A 14,561-nucleotide genomic window follows, 5' to 3' on the forward strand; every position below is an offset into this window, starting at 1 on the left:
AATGAGATTGGGGTGCTGAATAACGTCTCCCTAAGAAAAAGGCATGGAAGCCCGTTTGGAGTACTAAATTCGTGCAAGTGCGACAAAGGCAAGACACGTATCTTTCCTATGGGAAGAACAGCGATATGGCGTGATTCGAATGCCAGGTGGACTTTAATACCAAATTTACATAGTAAAGTGATAATAGGCCTTTAATACTATTCTTCTATAATACCTAGATCCTATTGCAATGTAGGCTACCCGAGGTGAATCGTGCTTAGTCATCACGGCTCAGCCATCGCCAAAGCAAACACTCGGGGAAGCGCGTCCATCAACAGCCTTTTACCCTACACTGACATGACATGCCCGAAATTGGTGCTTATCTTGAGAAATTATTCTCAATACTATACAGTGAATAACAATAGGCATGTCAAGCCTGGCTAAACCTCTGCCTGCTTTGTATGCTGTTTACGTTTTGCGCTCCACAGTGAGAAGCAAATCAATATACGTGGGATCCACGCCAAACCCGCCAAGACGGCTCAAACAGCACAATGGCGAGGCCAAAGGCGGCGCAGTGCGGACATCGCGCGAGAGTCTTCGGCCCTGGGAGATGATTGTGCTTGTCACTGGATTTCCGAGCTCGGTAGCAGCCTTGAAATTCGAGTAGGTGTCTAGTAAAGCCTGAGTATCTTACCCTGCAGATTGCCTCAGATACTGATATTCGGTTCACAAGATGGGCGCTCAATAACCCGCATCTTACGCTCCATATACCAAAAGACGATCGCATCACGGTGGCGACTCGGCGGAAAAAGAATGGCATGCCAGCACGATCACCGCATTCTCTTCACTCCATCATTCCTAATATCCACCTCCTTACAAGTGTACCAAGCTTCGCGAGATGGCCATTAAACGTGCATTTCTTTAGCAAAGACGCTCACGAAGCTTGGAAGGACCGGATCAAAACAAACAAGACCACTACTAGAACCGGGTTGCAGATATTCAGCGACTTTGGCCCATCCGCTGATGGCTCATCGCCAACATCGGGTATTTACTCTTTGCCTCTGGATTACTGGCCGATGAAGGAGTATATTGAAAAGGCACACAACGTGGTATCATTCGAAAGACAGGGCAAATGTGCTCATTGCCATGAGGAAATGGAGCCTGACCAAGGTTTATATGCAATGTGCCCCAATGATGGCTGCGAGGCAATGGGGCACCTCGACTGCTGGAGCAAGCGTGCTTTGGCCAGCGATGACGACCCCGAAGCCATTCTACCACACAGCTGCGACTGTCCATCATGCGGAGGGCACATTCGATGGGGAGACATGATCAAGGAATTGAGTCTACGGACACGCGGAGCTGGCGAAGTGGAGAAGCTGCTGAAGAAGAAGAGGCGGCTGGCGGCAAAGGAATCATGACAGAGCCAATGGGGGGTTTTCCGGAGCTTCTTTGCGTTGATGGTTTAAAGTGTAGATTTTGGGTTGCGCGAAATTTGGACTATCTTGTATTCTTTTTGACAGCATATGATAATGAATCAGCCATTGACGTACACATTGCATGGGAACGTGGAGGTGCCTGATGATCATTCACCGCCGGGGATTTCCTGAACCATGATCCAAGCATGATTTGCGCTTCGCTTGCGCCTCAAACAGCGAGGCTCGAGGCTTGGAGGTGGGGTGATGACGGCACAAGGCCAGTGGGGGATTTTTTTTTTGTTTTGCGCCTCAAAGTCGCAGATCGCTTCGGTAATCTGGGCTCGGAACAATGAAAGAAACAGGCAAGGCGCGTGCAAGAGGCGCTCTGACGAGACACGAGACCTCGTTTATTGCCCTGATGCATTTGGTGCAGTAGGGAGTATGGAGGCAATATAGTAAGTACTAGGTAGAGAGTAAGTTAGTACCTAGGTAAGGTAGTACGTGGATTTAGGCCAATGCGCTGCAACTGGCACCATTACTGTATTTACAGTCGCACGAGCCGGGGGGCTACCGCTATAGTAAGCTCTTATTCTGCTTTATAACTGTCATTTATTACATGGTATTAATCACCTTTGCTTTTACTCATTAACCAGCATGTCTCATCGAAATGATCCTTCTGCATGAGGCTGCTGCGCCAGCTACTGGCTGTGGACACGGCCGTTCAACTTCATCGACGCCTGATTGGCTCGGTAGCTGCCCACCATGGGCCTGACCCTTGTCGGTGCAACCACTCATATCAGATTTGTCTCTAGCTGAGGAGGGAGAAAATCATGGGCGTAGCGTGGTCAGCAGCAGCAGACTGGCCGGAGCATACCTACCTACCTACTTAGGTATTGGCATGTACTTTATGCTTGAGTAGGAGTCTGCGCAGTACTACTAGTAGTACTGCTGGAAATTAATGCCAGGTTCCATCGAATGACTGGCATTTCTGATTAATTATCTGCGGGCGCGACAATAATTTTCCGTGTCTTTTTCCTCGTCCAGGTATTTTAGAGCGGAAAAGCGCCCCTTGCTGATGGGCTTTTCTTTTTGAACACCGAAGGATTTGACGGCTGACTCGACACACGATCGACATGCTTCCGGAAATTCGGTGTTGTGTCGCTCGGATCAGCGTCTGAATTGCTGTGTCGCCCCTTTTGCTCTGGACGGCTTCTTGACTCGCATGATGTTTTTTTCCTCACTTCTCTTCAGCTGTCGTATAATATGCTGCTATCCATGAACTTTGTTTCATTATCTTCTGTCTATTTGACACTATTGGATACGAGATATTGACGAGAGGCGGAAGTCATCATACATGTGATGCGTTTTAAGAATTAGAACGAAGCTAATGCAATAGTCAGTCCAACGCAGCCCACATAAATCTCTTCCATTTGCAAAATTAACCTGCTGCTAGCGATAACCTCGGGCATAAAAATAGCGGGAGGCTGCGAGCAAACAAGCGGCTCAGCTCAGCGCAAGCAATTGGAAGAGACTGCTAGAGCCTAGAGGATGTCGTCTTCAGTGGGGCGTGTCACTTGCATGGTCGACAACTGTGCTTGTACCTCCATTGCCGTCTAGGGCGCCATTGCAAACGCCGCAAAGGAAAAAATATTAAAATGCAAAATAGAGTGAGAAGCCAAAAGCGACAGAGGCTGACCAGAGGTAAATGTTGAGAGAAACATCTTACTGACGTAGTGCAATCGTGAGAACTCATCTGTATCTGGCTCCAGGCTGCCACGCCCCTCCGTGCTGTGCGCTGCCTCTTGCCTCGTCGTGCTGTGCTGTCGGGATCGGTGCCTCCGGTGGGAGCACTGCAGCGGGCCCGAGAACGAGAGGCAGACGCAGCGAAAAAGAGGAGCATCTGAGCGCACCGGATCGTCCGCTCAGCGAGCCAAAAGGCCCTGAGCGAGCCCGCCTAGATGCACTCCATCATGCACAAGAAGACTCAATCTAATTCGGACCACGGATATAGAGTACCGGCAAGGTACCGAGTACTGGACGGGACAGGGAGCCTCCGGGGCTGAGGGAGCCTGGTCGGGAGCCACTGGCAGGCTCCGCAAGTCCTGAGTACCTATCGCCGCACAAAATGCACTGGAAGCATTGCTTGTGTAAAGTTGCTGCTGAATGTACTGCGTACCCGCACGCGCAGTCCAAACGCAGAGCAATAGGCCGCATACGGCGTAGCAGCGGTATTTGCCCAGCGAAAAAGCGCCTGGGATCCATCGAATCAGCGGCTGACCATTGGCTGCCTGATGGATGGCCCCATCCACATGGCTACTTCTTGCCGGGGCTGGCTGCAGCGCATTACAGAGGTACTGAGCCGTATTACTTGTACCGGTACGGATACATGCACTGGCAGCAGCTCGTCCGGCAGGGCATTTGCTAGTGGCTCGCCGTGCCATGTCGCCAGTACCTGGCCTGGCGCATCTCCTGCAGGCTCTGCAAGGTACTGGGTACCGGCACTGCTGTAGTCTCTCTGCGTCTCTCTCGCCAGGAACGTCCTGACGCACCTTCTCGCCGGAAGCCTCGACCCATATTCCCACTCGTGCGCTTCCCACTCCCAGAGCTAATCTCGCTCCGACATCTACCACCACGAGGGTCAACGAGACTCGCAGAACTTGCATCACCGTTGCTGGCCTTCTGCTTCTGCGGCTCCCGTGGCCCTGCCATCGAATCGTTGTCTGCGGCTCTCCAATACAATACAAACGCCCCAGCGCCGTTTGTGTCCTATATGTATGTCTCTCCCGCGGCGTGCGCTCTGCCCTTCGTGTTAGTTGGGACTTGGCGCCATGTTCCATGTTCCAACTGTGCTTGACCACTTGTTTTAAAGAGATAACCGTCTTTTCCTCTCCAACTGCAAATACTCATCCTCTGTTAGTCGAGTCACGATTCGCCTTTTTTTTTTTTTTTGTTCTCTCTATATCGATCTAGACAAGAAAACTCCACGGCCTGCCTTTGATCAAGTCTCGATTTGGTGGTCCTGAGACGTTATAGTCCCTCGCATACATGATGCGATGCGGATTGTGCCCTCACGATAGGTGTTTTCTTATATGAGCCTCTCTGGCCGACTATTACCTCCTCGTACCGAACGACAACATCGGAAGCCTGCGCCTGCCACCAACCACGCCTGTCGCCTCCGAATTCTCAGCCCTGGGATCCGTTTGCGCCATGGCACCGAATGCCTCCCTCAGCGCAGCGGCGGCCGTCACCAGTAGTGCCAATGCGAGTTCGCGCAGCTCGCCTGCGATTGGAGCGTCTGCGACCCCTTCGTCCTCGAAGCCGAAGCACAAAGTCAACTCCAACGGCTACCACCCCTCGAATCCTCCCGTGCCACTGAGCGCCATGGTCAGCGCGCCATTGGACCTGACCTCGGTCGAGAGACGCGGCCAGCCTACAGCGGTGCGAGAGCCGCTCAAGAAGAAAACACGACCACATGGCATATCGGAAGCACCGACCTACTGCCCGACAGAAGACGATTGGCGTGACCCATTGCAGTACATCAATAAAATCGCACCAGAGGCTTCTCAATATGGCATTTGCAAGATTATTCCGCCGGATTCATGGAACCCCGAATTTGCAATTGACACAGAGGTACACATCTTTGTGCTGGCTACCCTGGCCAGCTGCGTGCACAGTGATGCAACGACTGACAGATTGACAGAAATTCCACTTTCGGACACGAAAACAAGAATTGAATTCTGTTGAGGGCAGTGAGTTTTTCCATTACACAATCTCTTTCCGGAAAAGCGAAAACAGGAAAAGAAAGAGATGATCCTCGGAGTCAGTCTTGCTTATTAATTTTTTCCATCGCTCTAGGCACGCGCGCCAATCTTACATATCTCGATGGCCTTGCCAAATTTCATAAGCAGCAGGGAAGCAACCTTCATCGCTTACCATATGTCGACAAGAAACCCCTGGATCTGTATCGCTTGAAAAAAGCTGTTGAATCCAGAGGCGGGTTTGACAAGGTGTGCAAGCTGAAGAAATGGGCCGAGATTGGAAGAGATCTTGGCTATAGTGGCAAGATCATGTCATCCTTGTCCACATCGCTCAAGAATTCTTTCCAACGATGGCTCTGTCCGTATGAAGAGTATCTACGCCTGGCAAAACCCGGAGTACACCAGCAACTCGAACAGGAGTACGGCGGTCCTTTGACCCCCAGCCCCGCACAGACACCAATCAAGCGATCCTCTGCCAACACTCCGAGCAGTGTCCGAGGGACATCGCCTGCTCGGCAAGCGTCAGATGCCCTCCAGAACAGCGTTGGTAACAAAAAGGAAGTGGATCGAGATACGCCCATGGCCGATGCGCCGCCAGTAGCTCCTACTTCTGGTGGATTCACGGCTATTAATACCAGCAGCGGTTTCACGGCAGTCAACTCGGGATTTACTAGTGTAAATCGTCCTACCAATGGCGAGAACAAGAGTTACACACCAGACCCCAAACGATACGACAGTCCTGCCACTTCTGCGAGGAACACCCCCGAGGCTCGACCATCTGGCCTTGGCTCAGCTGCTGCGCTGAAGCGCCAGTTAGGCACCGCGAGCCCGGCAGACGCAATCAAGAAGGAGGCGGATACCGACAGAGATGATGCTGACAGCGCAAGTCGGCGTAGCAGTAAGCGCCTCAAGAAAGACAACGTACCTACGGTAGCCGGGTCGCACATGACCGTGTTTCGCCCGTCTGTTCCACGAATTCCCCGGGAAGAAGGCGCTGCCGCCGGAGGAAAATGCGAAAACTGTGGACGGGGCGAAGACAGCGGCCCTTTGCTTGTTTGCGAGTCCTGTGATCATGCATACCACGGTCCCTGTCTCGACCCTCCATTGAAGCGCAAACCGGATGCCGAATGGAACTGCCCACGGTGCTTGGTGGGAGATGGCCAGTTTGGGTTCGAAGAGGGAGGCCTCTATTCGTTGAAGCAGTTTCAACAAAAGGCAAATGACTTTAAACAGGGCTACTTTGAGCAAAAGATGCCTTTTGACGAGACTCTCCAGTGCCATAGGCCAGTCACCGAAGAAGATGTGGAAAGAGAATTCTGGCGTTTGGTGGCCGATTTGGAAGAGACTGTCGAGGTTGAATATGGCGCTGATATCCACTGCACGACACACGGTTCCGGTTTTCCCACAATCGAAAAGCATCCGAATAATCCATATGCCACTGATCCATGGAATCTCAACGTCCTCCCCTTTCACCCAGACAGTCTATTTAGACATATCAAATCCGACATCTCAGGCATGACGGTGCCCTGGGTTTACGTGGGCATGATTTTTTCAACGTTTTGTTGGCACAATGAAGATCATTACGCCTATTCAGCCAATTATCAACACTTGGGAGCGACGAAGACGTGGTATGGCATACCAGGAGAAGATGCAGAGAAGTTTGAGATGGCGATGAAAGAAGCCGTGCCAGAGCTCTTCGAGACTCAGCCAGACTTGCTCTTTCAGCTGGTCACACTCCTCACGCCCGAGCAGTTGAAAAAGGCAGGTGTACGTGTCTACGCATTGGACCAGAGGGCTGGTCAGCTGGTCATTACGTTTCCTCAGGCCTACCACGCCGGCTTCAATCACGGCTTCAACTTCAATGAAGCTGTCAATTTTGCCCCCTGTGACTGGGAGAAATTCGGGCAGGCTGGAGTGGAAAGACTGCAGCAGTTCCGCCGCCAGCCATGCTTTTCTCACGATGAACTGCTATGGACTGCTGCTGAGGGAAGCGCATCCTCGGGACTCACCATTCAGACAGCAAAATGGCTCGCACCAGCCCTCGACCGCATTCGCCAGCGTGAACGTGCACAGAGAGACGAGTTCCTCGCAAAGCATAACGAAGCATCACCTCACCGATGCAAGGTCACCGGGGGGAGCGAAGACGCTTGCCCTCTCACGTTTAAGATCGACGACACTGATGTCCACGACGAAGAAGAACAGTGCTGCAGCTATTGTAAGACATTTGCATATCTGTCTCGTTTCAAGTGCCACCGTTCAGGCAAAATCCTATGTATTTTCCACGCCGGAAGCCATCCCTGCTGCGACGTGCCAGAAGAGAAGCGGCTTTTGGGCGAAGAGCACACGCTGGTCTACCGGAAAACCGATGAAGACATGACTTTGGTGTATCAAAAGGCGTCTGACAAAGCACATACCCCCGAGGCATGGGAGGAGAAATATGACAAGCTTCTGGATGAGGAAGCTACTCCCTCTTTGAAGGTTCTGCGGGCTATTTTGCACGAAGGCGAAAAGATTCCATTTGAGCTTCCTTCTCTGCCTATTTTGAAAGAGTTTGTTGATAGGTGCAATGATTGGGTCGAAGAAGCTACCAATTACATTGTTAGAAAGCAGCAGAACCGCCGGAAGAATGAGAAAGCTTGGCAAACCACTGGACGCCGAGGAAGCGCCAATAACGATGCAAAAGAGAAGGACAAAGAAATCCGCCACGTAGATAATATCTACCGGCTGCTTGCAGAGGCAGAGCACATTGGATTCGACTGTCCTGAGATAGCGCAACTTCAGGAACGGGCTACCGCCTTGAAGCTGTTCCAAGATAACGCCTCTGCAGCGCTCAAACAGAACGTCCCCCCTCCAGTGGAAACAATTGAAGAGTTGATCGAAGAAGGACGCGGCTTCAATATCGATACCCCAGAGCTAGAAGCTCTATCTCGGAGACTGGAAGAATTACGCTGGAATGAGAAGGCTAGGTCAAACCGTGCCGTGTTACTGGGTATGACGGATGTACAAGAAATCATTGAAGAAGGAAAGCGGCTTGAAATCCCCAGCTACAACGACCACTTGAAGTACTACCACGACAAGCTGGCTGCGGGCCAAGCCTGGGAAGCAAAGGCCCGAGAACTGACACACGCTGAATTTGTTCACTATTCTCAGTTGGAGGCACTCAGATCGCAGGTACAAGCTAATATCCTGCCTGTTTCTCGCGAGACCTTGGCCGCTGTCGATCAGATACTTCACAAGCAACGCGAGGCGCATCTCCAAATCATTGACCTCACCGAGCGATGCCGCGAACCCGATTTTAGAAAGCGACCCAAGTACTCGGAAGTTGTCGACATCACTAGAAAGCTCGATGATCTTAATTCCAAGCCGACTGGCACCGTTGATTTGGAAAATGAAAGAAAGCGACATGAAGATTGGATGCGCAAGGGCAAAAAGCTATTTGGAAAATCGAACGCGCCATTGCATATTCTGAAAAGCCATCTGGAACACGTTCTTGAACGAAACACTGATTGCTTCGACACTGACCATGACACTCCACGTCTTCCAGGAGAACCTGTCTCCAGGGAAGCTAGCCCAGAAGCGGCGTCTGGCAGGTGGGACGATCGATCCAGGCAGGTGTTTTGTATTTGTCGGAAAGTTGAGGCTGGTATGATGATTGAGTGTGAATTATGCCATGAATGGTAAGTCTTGATGATACGTGCCCGTAAAGAGGTAGATGGAAGAAAGCTAATCGACGTTTGCCAACAGGTATCATTACAAGTGCCTCAAGATCGCCCGTGGTAAGGTCAAAGAGGACGACAAGTATACCTGCCCAATATGCGACTGGCGAATGAAGATTCCTCGGGACGCGGCTCGACCCAAGCTTGAAGATCTCACTTCTCTTGCCGACGAGATACTTGGCTTACCGTTTCAACCGGAAGAAGAGGAGGTCCTGAGGCAAATCATTGACAATGCGCAAAATTTCAGAGACAAGATTGCCCAGTACTGCAACCCGCTTCTTTCGACAGAAGCCGAGGCCGAAACTCAGCGATTCTTCCTTCGGAAGTTGGAAGGCGCAGAGATTCTGCTGTCGTACGAGACCAACTTCTTTCGCCAAGAACTCCACAAGTGGTGCCCTGTTGCGCCGGAAGCGCCGCCGATTTTGCAAGTGTCGCTGAGCACGCGCAAACCTCGCCCCACGAAGCTGCAGAAGATGCTCGTTGAATACGGAGTCGACAATCCAGACGACCTTCCGGAGCATGCTAAAGGCAAGGCTAATAGTTTGCGACGCAAGGCAGCGAATGCGGAAGCGGCAGCCGCTGCTGCTAACGCGCCGACAGCCATGCCTAACGTGCCTAACCCGCACAATACGGCATATGGACCAGCGGCGTACTTCCCTCGCGGCTCGCACTCGGCAACTCCGAGCATCTCGGCTACTTCGCACGGGCACCCAGAAGAGAAATCGCACTCGCCTTCAGATAGTGATGTCAAGATGGGTTCCGCGGATTCAGATAGCAATCTGCATCCTAGCTTCTTGGGAGGCGGAGGTCCTCACTTGGCGGCGGACGATTCGACCATGTCGCTCGAAGATCGGCTTTTGCACGGCCAAGTAGATGACATGGATCTACAGACGGAAGCAGACAAGAACAAGGCTCTTGAAATCTTTGCTCGCACGGAGCTGGGCAGAGAAAAGGCCGAGAAGATGTGGGGACCCGATATCTGGAACGACAGACAGAGGTCTATGAGCGACCATGGGCGGTCCATGACACCAGCGGACATGGACGAAGGCATGAAACACGACGATAGCAAGGTGGACCAAATGTTTAAGGAAATGACGAATCAAGACGAAGACGAAGACCAAAAGAAGAAAGATATCACGATGACGAACGGACCCGTCACAGCAGACTTATTAGAGAGCGAGAGAAACAATCTGGATGCGATGTTGGATGGGGAGTAGTGCGACTTTATTACTGGGAAGGCTTCATTTCTTTTCTCCACACACTTATTACTACTATTTTGAGAGAGAGGATATACAATCTCGTCTCCAAGCTTTGGGAGGGATCTGGAGTTTCTGGTACTTGGAGCTGCCTGGAAGGGACTTTACGTTGTTTTGTAATACCAGGACGCAGTGTGCTTTTGTTTTTTCATGTTTCTTTCAACACCATTTTCTTTTCCGAGAAAATGGTCTTTCTTGGCGCATATAAGAGAGGCCGGGATTACTTTTCTTTTTGTCTTTTTCAAACTCTGTGGGACGAATGAAATCACCACATCACCGGGATGGCGAATATGTGTATGCGCGCATGTGTGCAATATTAGTAATGGAGTTTCTAGTTGCGCTCGACTTGATAATTGTAATTGCGTTTCATCAAGTAGAAGAAAAACTACTTACTACTTTCAGAGAATATAATGCGAGATTCAATTGATGAAGTGTGTTTTGAATGGGAACGTTGATAGTACCTTGTAGTTTATGAGATGTCCTTCACATGCTTCTACAGTTTTGATATCAGCTTGATTATTCCTGATAGAGCTTAGTCACTGCGTGGCTGCTCTGCGATCTGGAAGTGAAGGAGGTGCGGAGCTTTGCCTCACGTGACATCCCGCTCAACGCGTTGCGTTATCGCAATCGCAAGGTTGGGCTTCTATCGGCATCTTCAGCTGCAGCTCCTTCACAGAAGCTCTCGAATCGCCATCGGAGGCATCAGCGCATAATTTATCTCGTCAGCAGCGCTCAGCAATCATCGAAAACATGGCGTCCCCTCCATATGCCGCGTCGCCGTCGGCCATGTCGCCTCCGTACCCGTCACCGATCCAGATCACAAGCAAGAAGCGAACGTCGACGATGGACGTGAACATGCCGCCCGGAAAGCGCAGAAAGAGCTCCGTCGTCTCGCAGCCCCCGATCCACCCCCTGAGACAGACGTCGTTCCCGCCAGAGGCCGGCTCGGGCTCGCCGTACCCAAGGTCGCCGTCGGTCGATGCGACGTCCCACGTCAGCGGCAGCGTGGTCAGCGCGACGGCAGGCAGAAAAAAGCGCGGCAGGAGGACGAAGAATGCAAAGGGGGGAGGAGATGATTTTACGGAAAAGACGCCCAGCCTTGTGGGAGGCAAGGCACCTACGGCGGCGAGTGGGCAGGGCGGGGATAAGGAGCTGGAGGATGATGAGGATGATGATAAGGCGGAGATGGCACTGGAGGATGCGGTCGCGCGGACACAGGAGCAGAAGCAGGAGGAAATAAGATTGAGGGCTATGCTCGTGGAGGCGTTTGATCCGTTGCAGTATGATCGGTATGAGTTTTGGCGAGCGGCGAAGTTGAGTGATGCGGTTGTGAAGAGGGTAAGTGAAGAAGAAACAAAACGAGGTGATGGATGATGAGCTGACATGGTTAGGTTGTCAATGCAACCGTCTCACAATCGGTGCCGCAGATGGTGGCCACGGCCGTCAAGGCAGTGGCCAAGCTCTTTGCCGGAGAGATCATCGAGGGTGCAAGAAACGTCCAGGCCGAATGGGTTTTGTCCGGAGAGAAGCAGAGTGACCTGCCAACGCCGCCGTCGAACGGGGAGGCAGCAGTAGCAGCAGCAGACAACAACGAAGAAGAGGTCGACCTCAAGCGGGGTCCACTCCGACCGGACCATTTGCGAGAGGCTTGGCGGCGCTACAAAGTGTCTCACGAGAGTCGAGGAGTAGGGGTTCAGCAATTGTGGCACGCGCAGCAGGGGACTGGGGTGGAAAGATTTTCAACGAGGACGCGGAACAGGCTGTTTCGGTGAAAAAAAAAAAGGCGCTTGGTTTGACATGCTAGCGTGGCCTCTTTTTCTTTTTTTTTCCCTATTTTTTCTTCTTTTATTCGGCATTAAGCGGGTGCAAGGGACCAATTGCGGGATGGCGTTTTGGAATTTTCGGTTGCTTTTTCTTTTTTTATTATGAAATATGGAGGCGATCGTCTTGAACTAAAAGAGAGACGGCTTGTTTTGTTTGTCACTGCAAGACTAACCGCTACTACTATTTTTCTACTGCTACTGCAAATCCTTACTTACACTGCCATAGATAGACACCAATTCCATGGGCACATGATGATGGCCACCCAATTCGAATTGATCGTCCCTCCCCGGATCTCACAGCTTCTGCAGAGACGAATGACACGGCCTGAATAGACGATGACGCGCAGCTTTGTGCCTCGCTAGCCTGCAGACGTTATTGCCCGTTTGGTCGCAAGTGCGGCTCCGTAATTGGAGCCACGACGGTGGAGCTGGCGGTGCCTTTTAGTGACAGATTTTTTCTGCTCAGGTCCCATTCGGTGTTTGTTACTGCAGACGATGGAGCAGGGAGAGGAGGAAAAAGAATCTGCTGGTGTAGTGTGTCGCTGTAGTGCTGCTGTTCTGTTAGTGTCAGTGAGTGGATGGGACTTGTCATGGCCTGGAAGCGCGCACGCGACTTTTTGTGCTGCTGACAAAAATCTTTCTTTTCCCTCTTGTGCTATTTTTTTCTGTCAACTGAACTCGTTCTGCATGAGTTTTGTCAACACCCACCACAGTTGCAATTGAGTCTTGATTTCTTTTTCTCCTTCAATTGCAATTCACATCCATTTCATTTTCTTGTATTGTCTTTTTTTTTTTTTTTTTTATGTGCATTGCATTTTTATCCAATTGACTTGCACAATGCCCAGAGCAAAGGTATGTCTTTTTCCCTCTCTTTTTTTCTACATGTCACTGGCCCCCCCACGCTTTTTTTGTGCAGCATGTCACCAAATTTTCACACACTCTCACTTCTCACTCTCTCCCGCCAAATCTGCACCTTTCCACACCAAATCGAAAACCACCACCACCACTCAATCTTGTCTCTTAATTGTTGACAATCATGCAGCAGGAAACCGACAGCTCAGCCAAATCAAGTGCTGCAGCGATCCGCATCAGAGAAAACCAGCGCCGGTCCCGGGCCCGCCGGAAAGAATACGTCGAGGGCATGCAGAGGAAGCTGCAGGACTTTGAGACAAAGGGCGTGGCCGCGACGCTGGAGATGCAGCAGGCCGCGCGCGACGTGGCCATTGAGAACTCGCGCCTCAAGATGCTGCTCGCCCACAGCGGCATCGGCGTCGAAGCCGTCGAGAGCTTCCTGCAGAGCTTCAAGGGCCAGGACGCCGCCGAGGCCGAGCAGTACGCCGCAAAGATTGCCACGGCCGAGAGCATTGCCAGTCTGGGGCGTGCGTCGACGGTTGCGACGCTGTTTCCCGAGCACGCACACATTGATAAGCTGGCCGTTTTGGCGAGTGCCAGCATGCAGCAGCAGAATGGCAGCAGCGCTTCCACCTCTGGCCACGACTCAGACACCACCATTACCTCGGACGATTCTACAACGGGGCCCAGCACGGGGCCCGTCACACCAAGCTCGAGTCACATGAATGCCCCCTCGCCGAGTGATGACTTTGAAGCGCCGCAGACCATGTCGTGTGATGCGGCGGCTCATATCATTGCGCAGATGCAGGGCTGTGGCTTTCGGGAACAGGTTTCTAAGGGGGGCCACTTGGAGGGTGGGCAGAACAGCGACTATTTGATTCAGAACTCGGCATTTTTGAAAATTCTTGAGGCCGCGTCTATATTCAACTAGTCTCGCACAAGTCAAAAGACACAGAAAAAAAGATACGAAAAAGGAAAAAGGAGAAGAGGTTACGCCAAGGGTTATACAAGAGGATAAGTGGCAAGCCCGCTTCACAATCACATCTTGATGATTCTTTATGAGCCATGCATATACTCTGCTGGGCGGCAGCCCTCATGAGATATTTTTCATGATTTACGATGCTGGTGGCCTTGGCACCCCCCAGGTGGGCTGCTATGAGTAATGCATTGTCACTACCAATTTTTTCTTTCAAAATAGGGATACGGCAACTGTGGCAGCAGCATCGAGCTATGCGCGGCTTTATGCTATTCAATTAGTTGGAGCTTGACTACGGTTGTTCGTTACAATTAGGGGGAACTGCCTCGTGACAATGCAACGAAGTACACGACAAGAACTTGACGACTGCATTTTGCTGCTTCCAACGAGCAATCAATGTATCAGAAAAAACAACATCTTCTGATTTGCAATTTTGGACGCCGATAAGCACATGCGCAAAAGAAATCATGAATTACTTGCATCGTCATTGTCATTGTCAGACCAGCCAATGTTTCACTTTTTTTCCCAAATGGAAAATATGGAACTCGATATCTGGATAGAGACCTGTGTACTTCTTTACACGTCCTCGCTTTGATCATCGTCACATCACGGCATTGGCTCACGGCTTTGGGCATTTTTTGAAAATTTTCATGGCGATTTTTTTGGGGGGGGGGGGGGGAGGGGGGGGAAAAAAAAAAAAAAGTTTTTTTTTTTTGCTTTTTTTTTTTTTTTTTTTTTCCATTTTCTTTTGCACAAATGGTATTTTTTGCAGGATGGCCTTTTTAA

At 51.1% G+C, this 14,561-nt stretch overlaps 3 protein-coding genes across 3 annotated transcripts; all 3 read left to right on the forward strand.

The window, feature by feature from the left end:
- Positions 1-406: 406 nt before the first annotated feature.
- TGAM01_v204242 (hypothetical protein) lies at positions 407-1,397 on the forward strand (the record flags this gene model as incomplete). Its single annotated transcript, XM_018801865.1, has 2 exons — positions 407-642; positions 713-1,397. The coding sequence occupies 2 exons, from the start codon at positions 407-409 to the stop codon at positions 1,395-1,397; spliced, it is 921 nt and encodes a 306-aa protein (XP_018665180.1).
- Positions 1,398-4,601: 3,204 nt separating this feature from the next.
- TGAM01_v204243 (histone demethylase JARID1) lies at positions 4,602-10,085 on the forward strand (the record flags this gene model as incomplete). Its single annotated transcript, XM_018801866.1, has 4 exons — positions 4,602-5,024; positions 5,095-5,143; positions 5,250-8,829; positions 8,897-10,085. 4 exons carry the CDS (start codon positions 4,602-4,604, stop codon positions 10,083-10,085), a joined length of 5,241 nt encoding a protein of 1,746 aa, XP_018665181.1.
- Positions 10,086-12,983: 2,898 nt separating this feature from the next.
- Positions 12,984-13,730, forward strand: TGAM01_v204244 (hypothetical protein; the record flags this gene model as incomplete). The annotated part of the gene is made up of 1 exon (XM_018811089.2): positions 12,984-13,730. One exon carries the CDS (start codon positions 12,984-12,986, stop codon positions 13,728-13,730), a length of 747 nt encoding a protein of 248 aa, XP_018655698.1.
- Positions 13,731-14,561: the final 831 nt, after the last annotated feature.

The sequence above is a fragment of the Trichoderma gamsii genome, assembly GCF_001481775.2.
Source record: "Trichoderma gamsii strain T6085 chromosome Unknown Scaffold_12.2, whole genome shotgun sequence".
Lineage (NCBI taxonomy): Eukaryota > Fungi > Ascomycota > Sordariomycetes > Hypocreales > Hypocreaceae > Trichoderma > Trichoderma gamsii.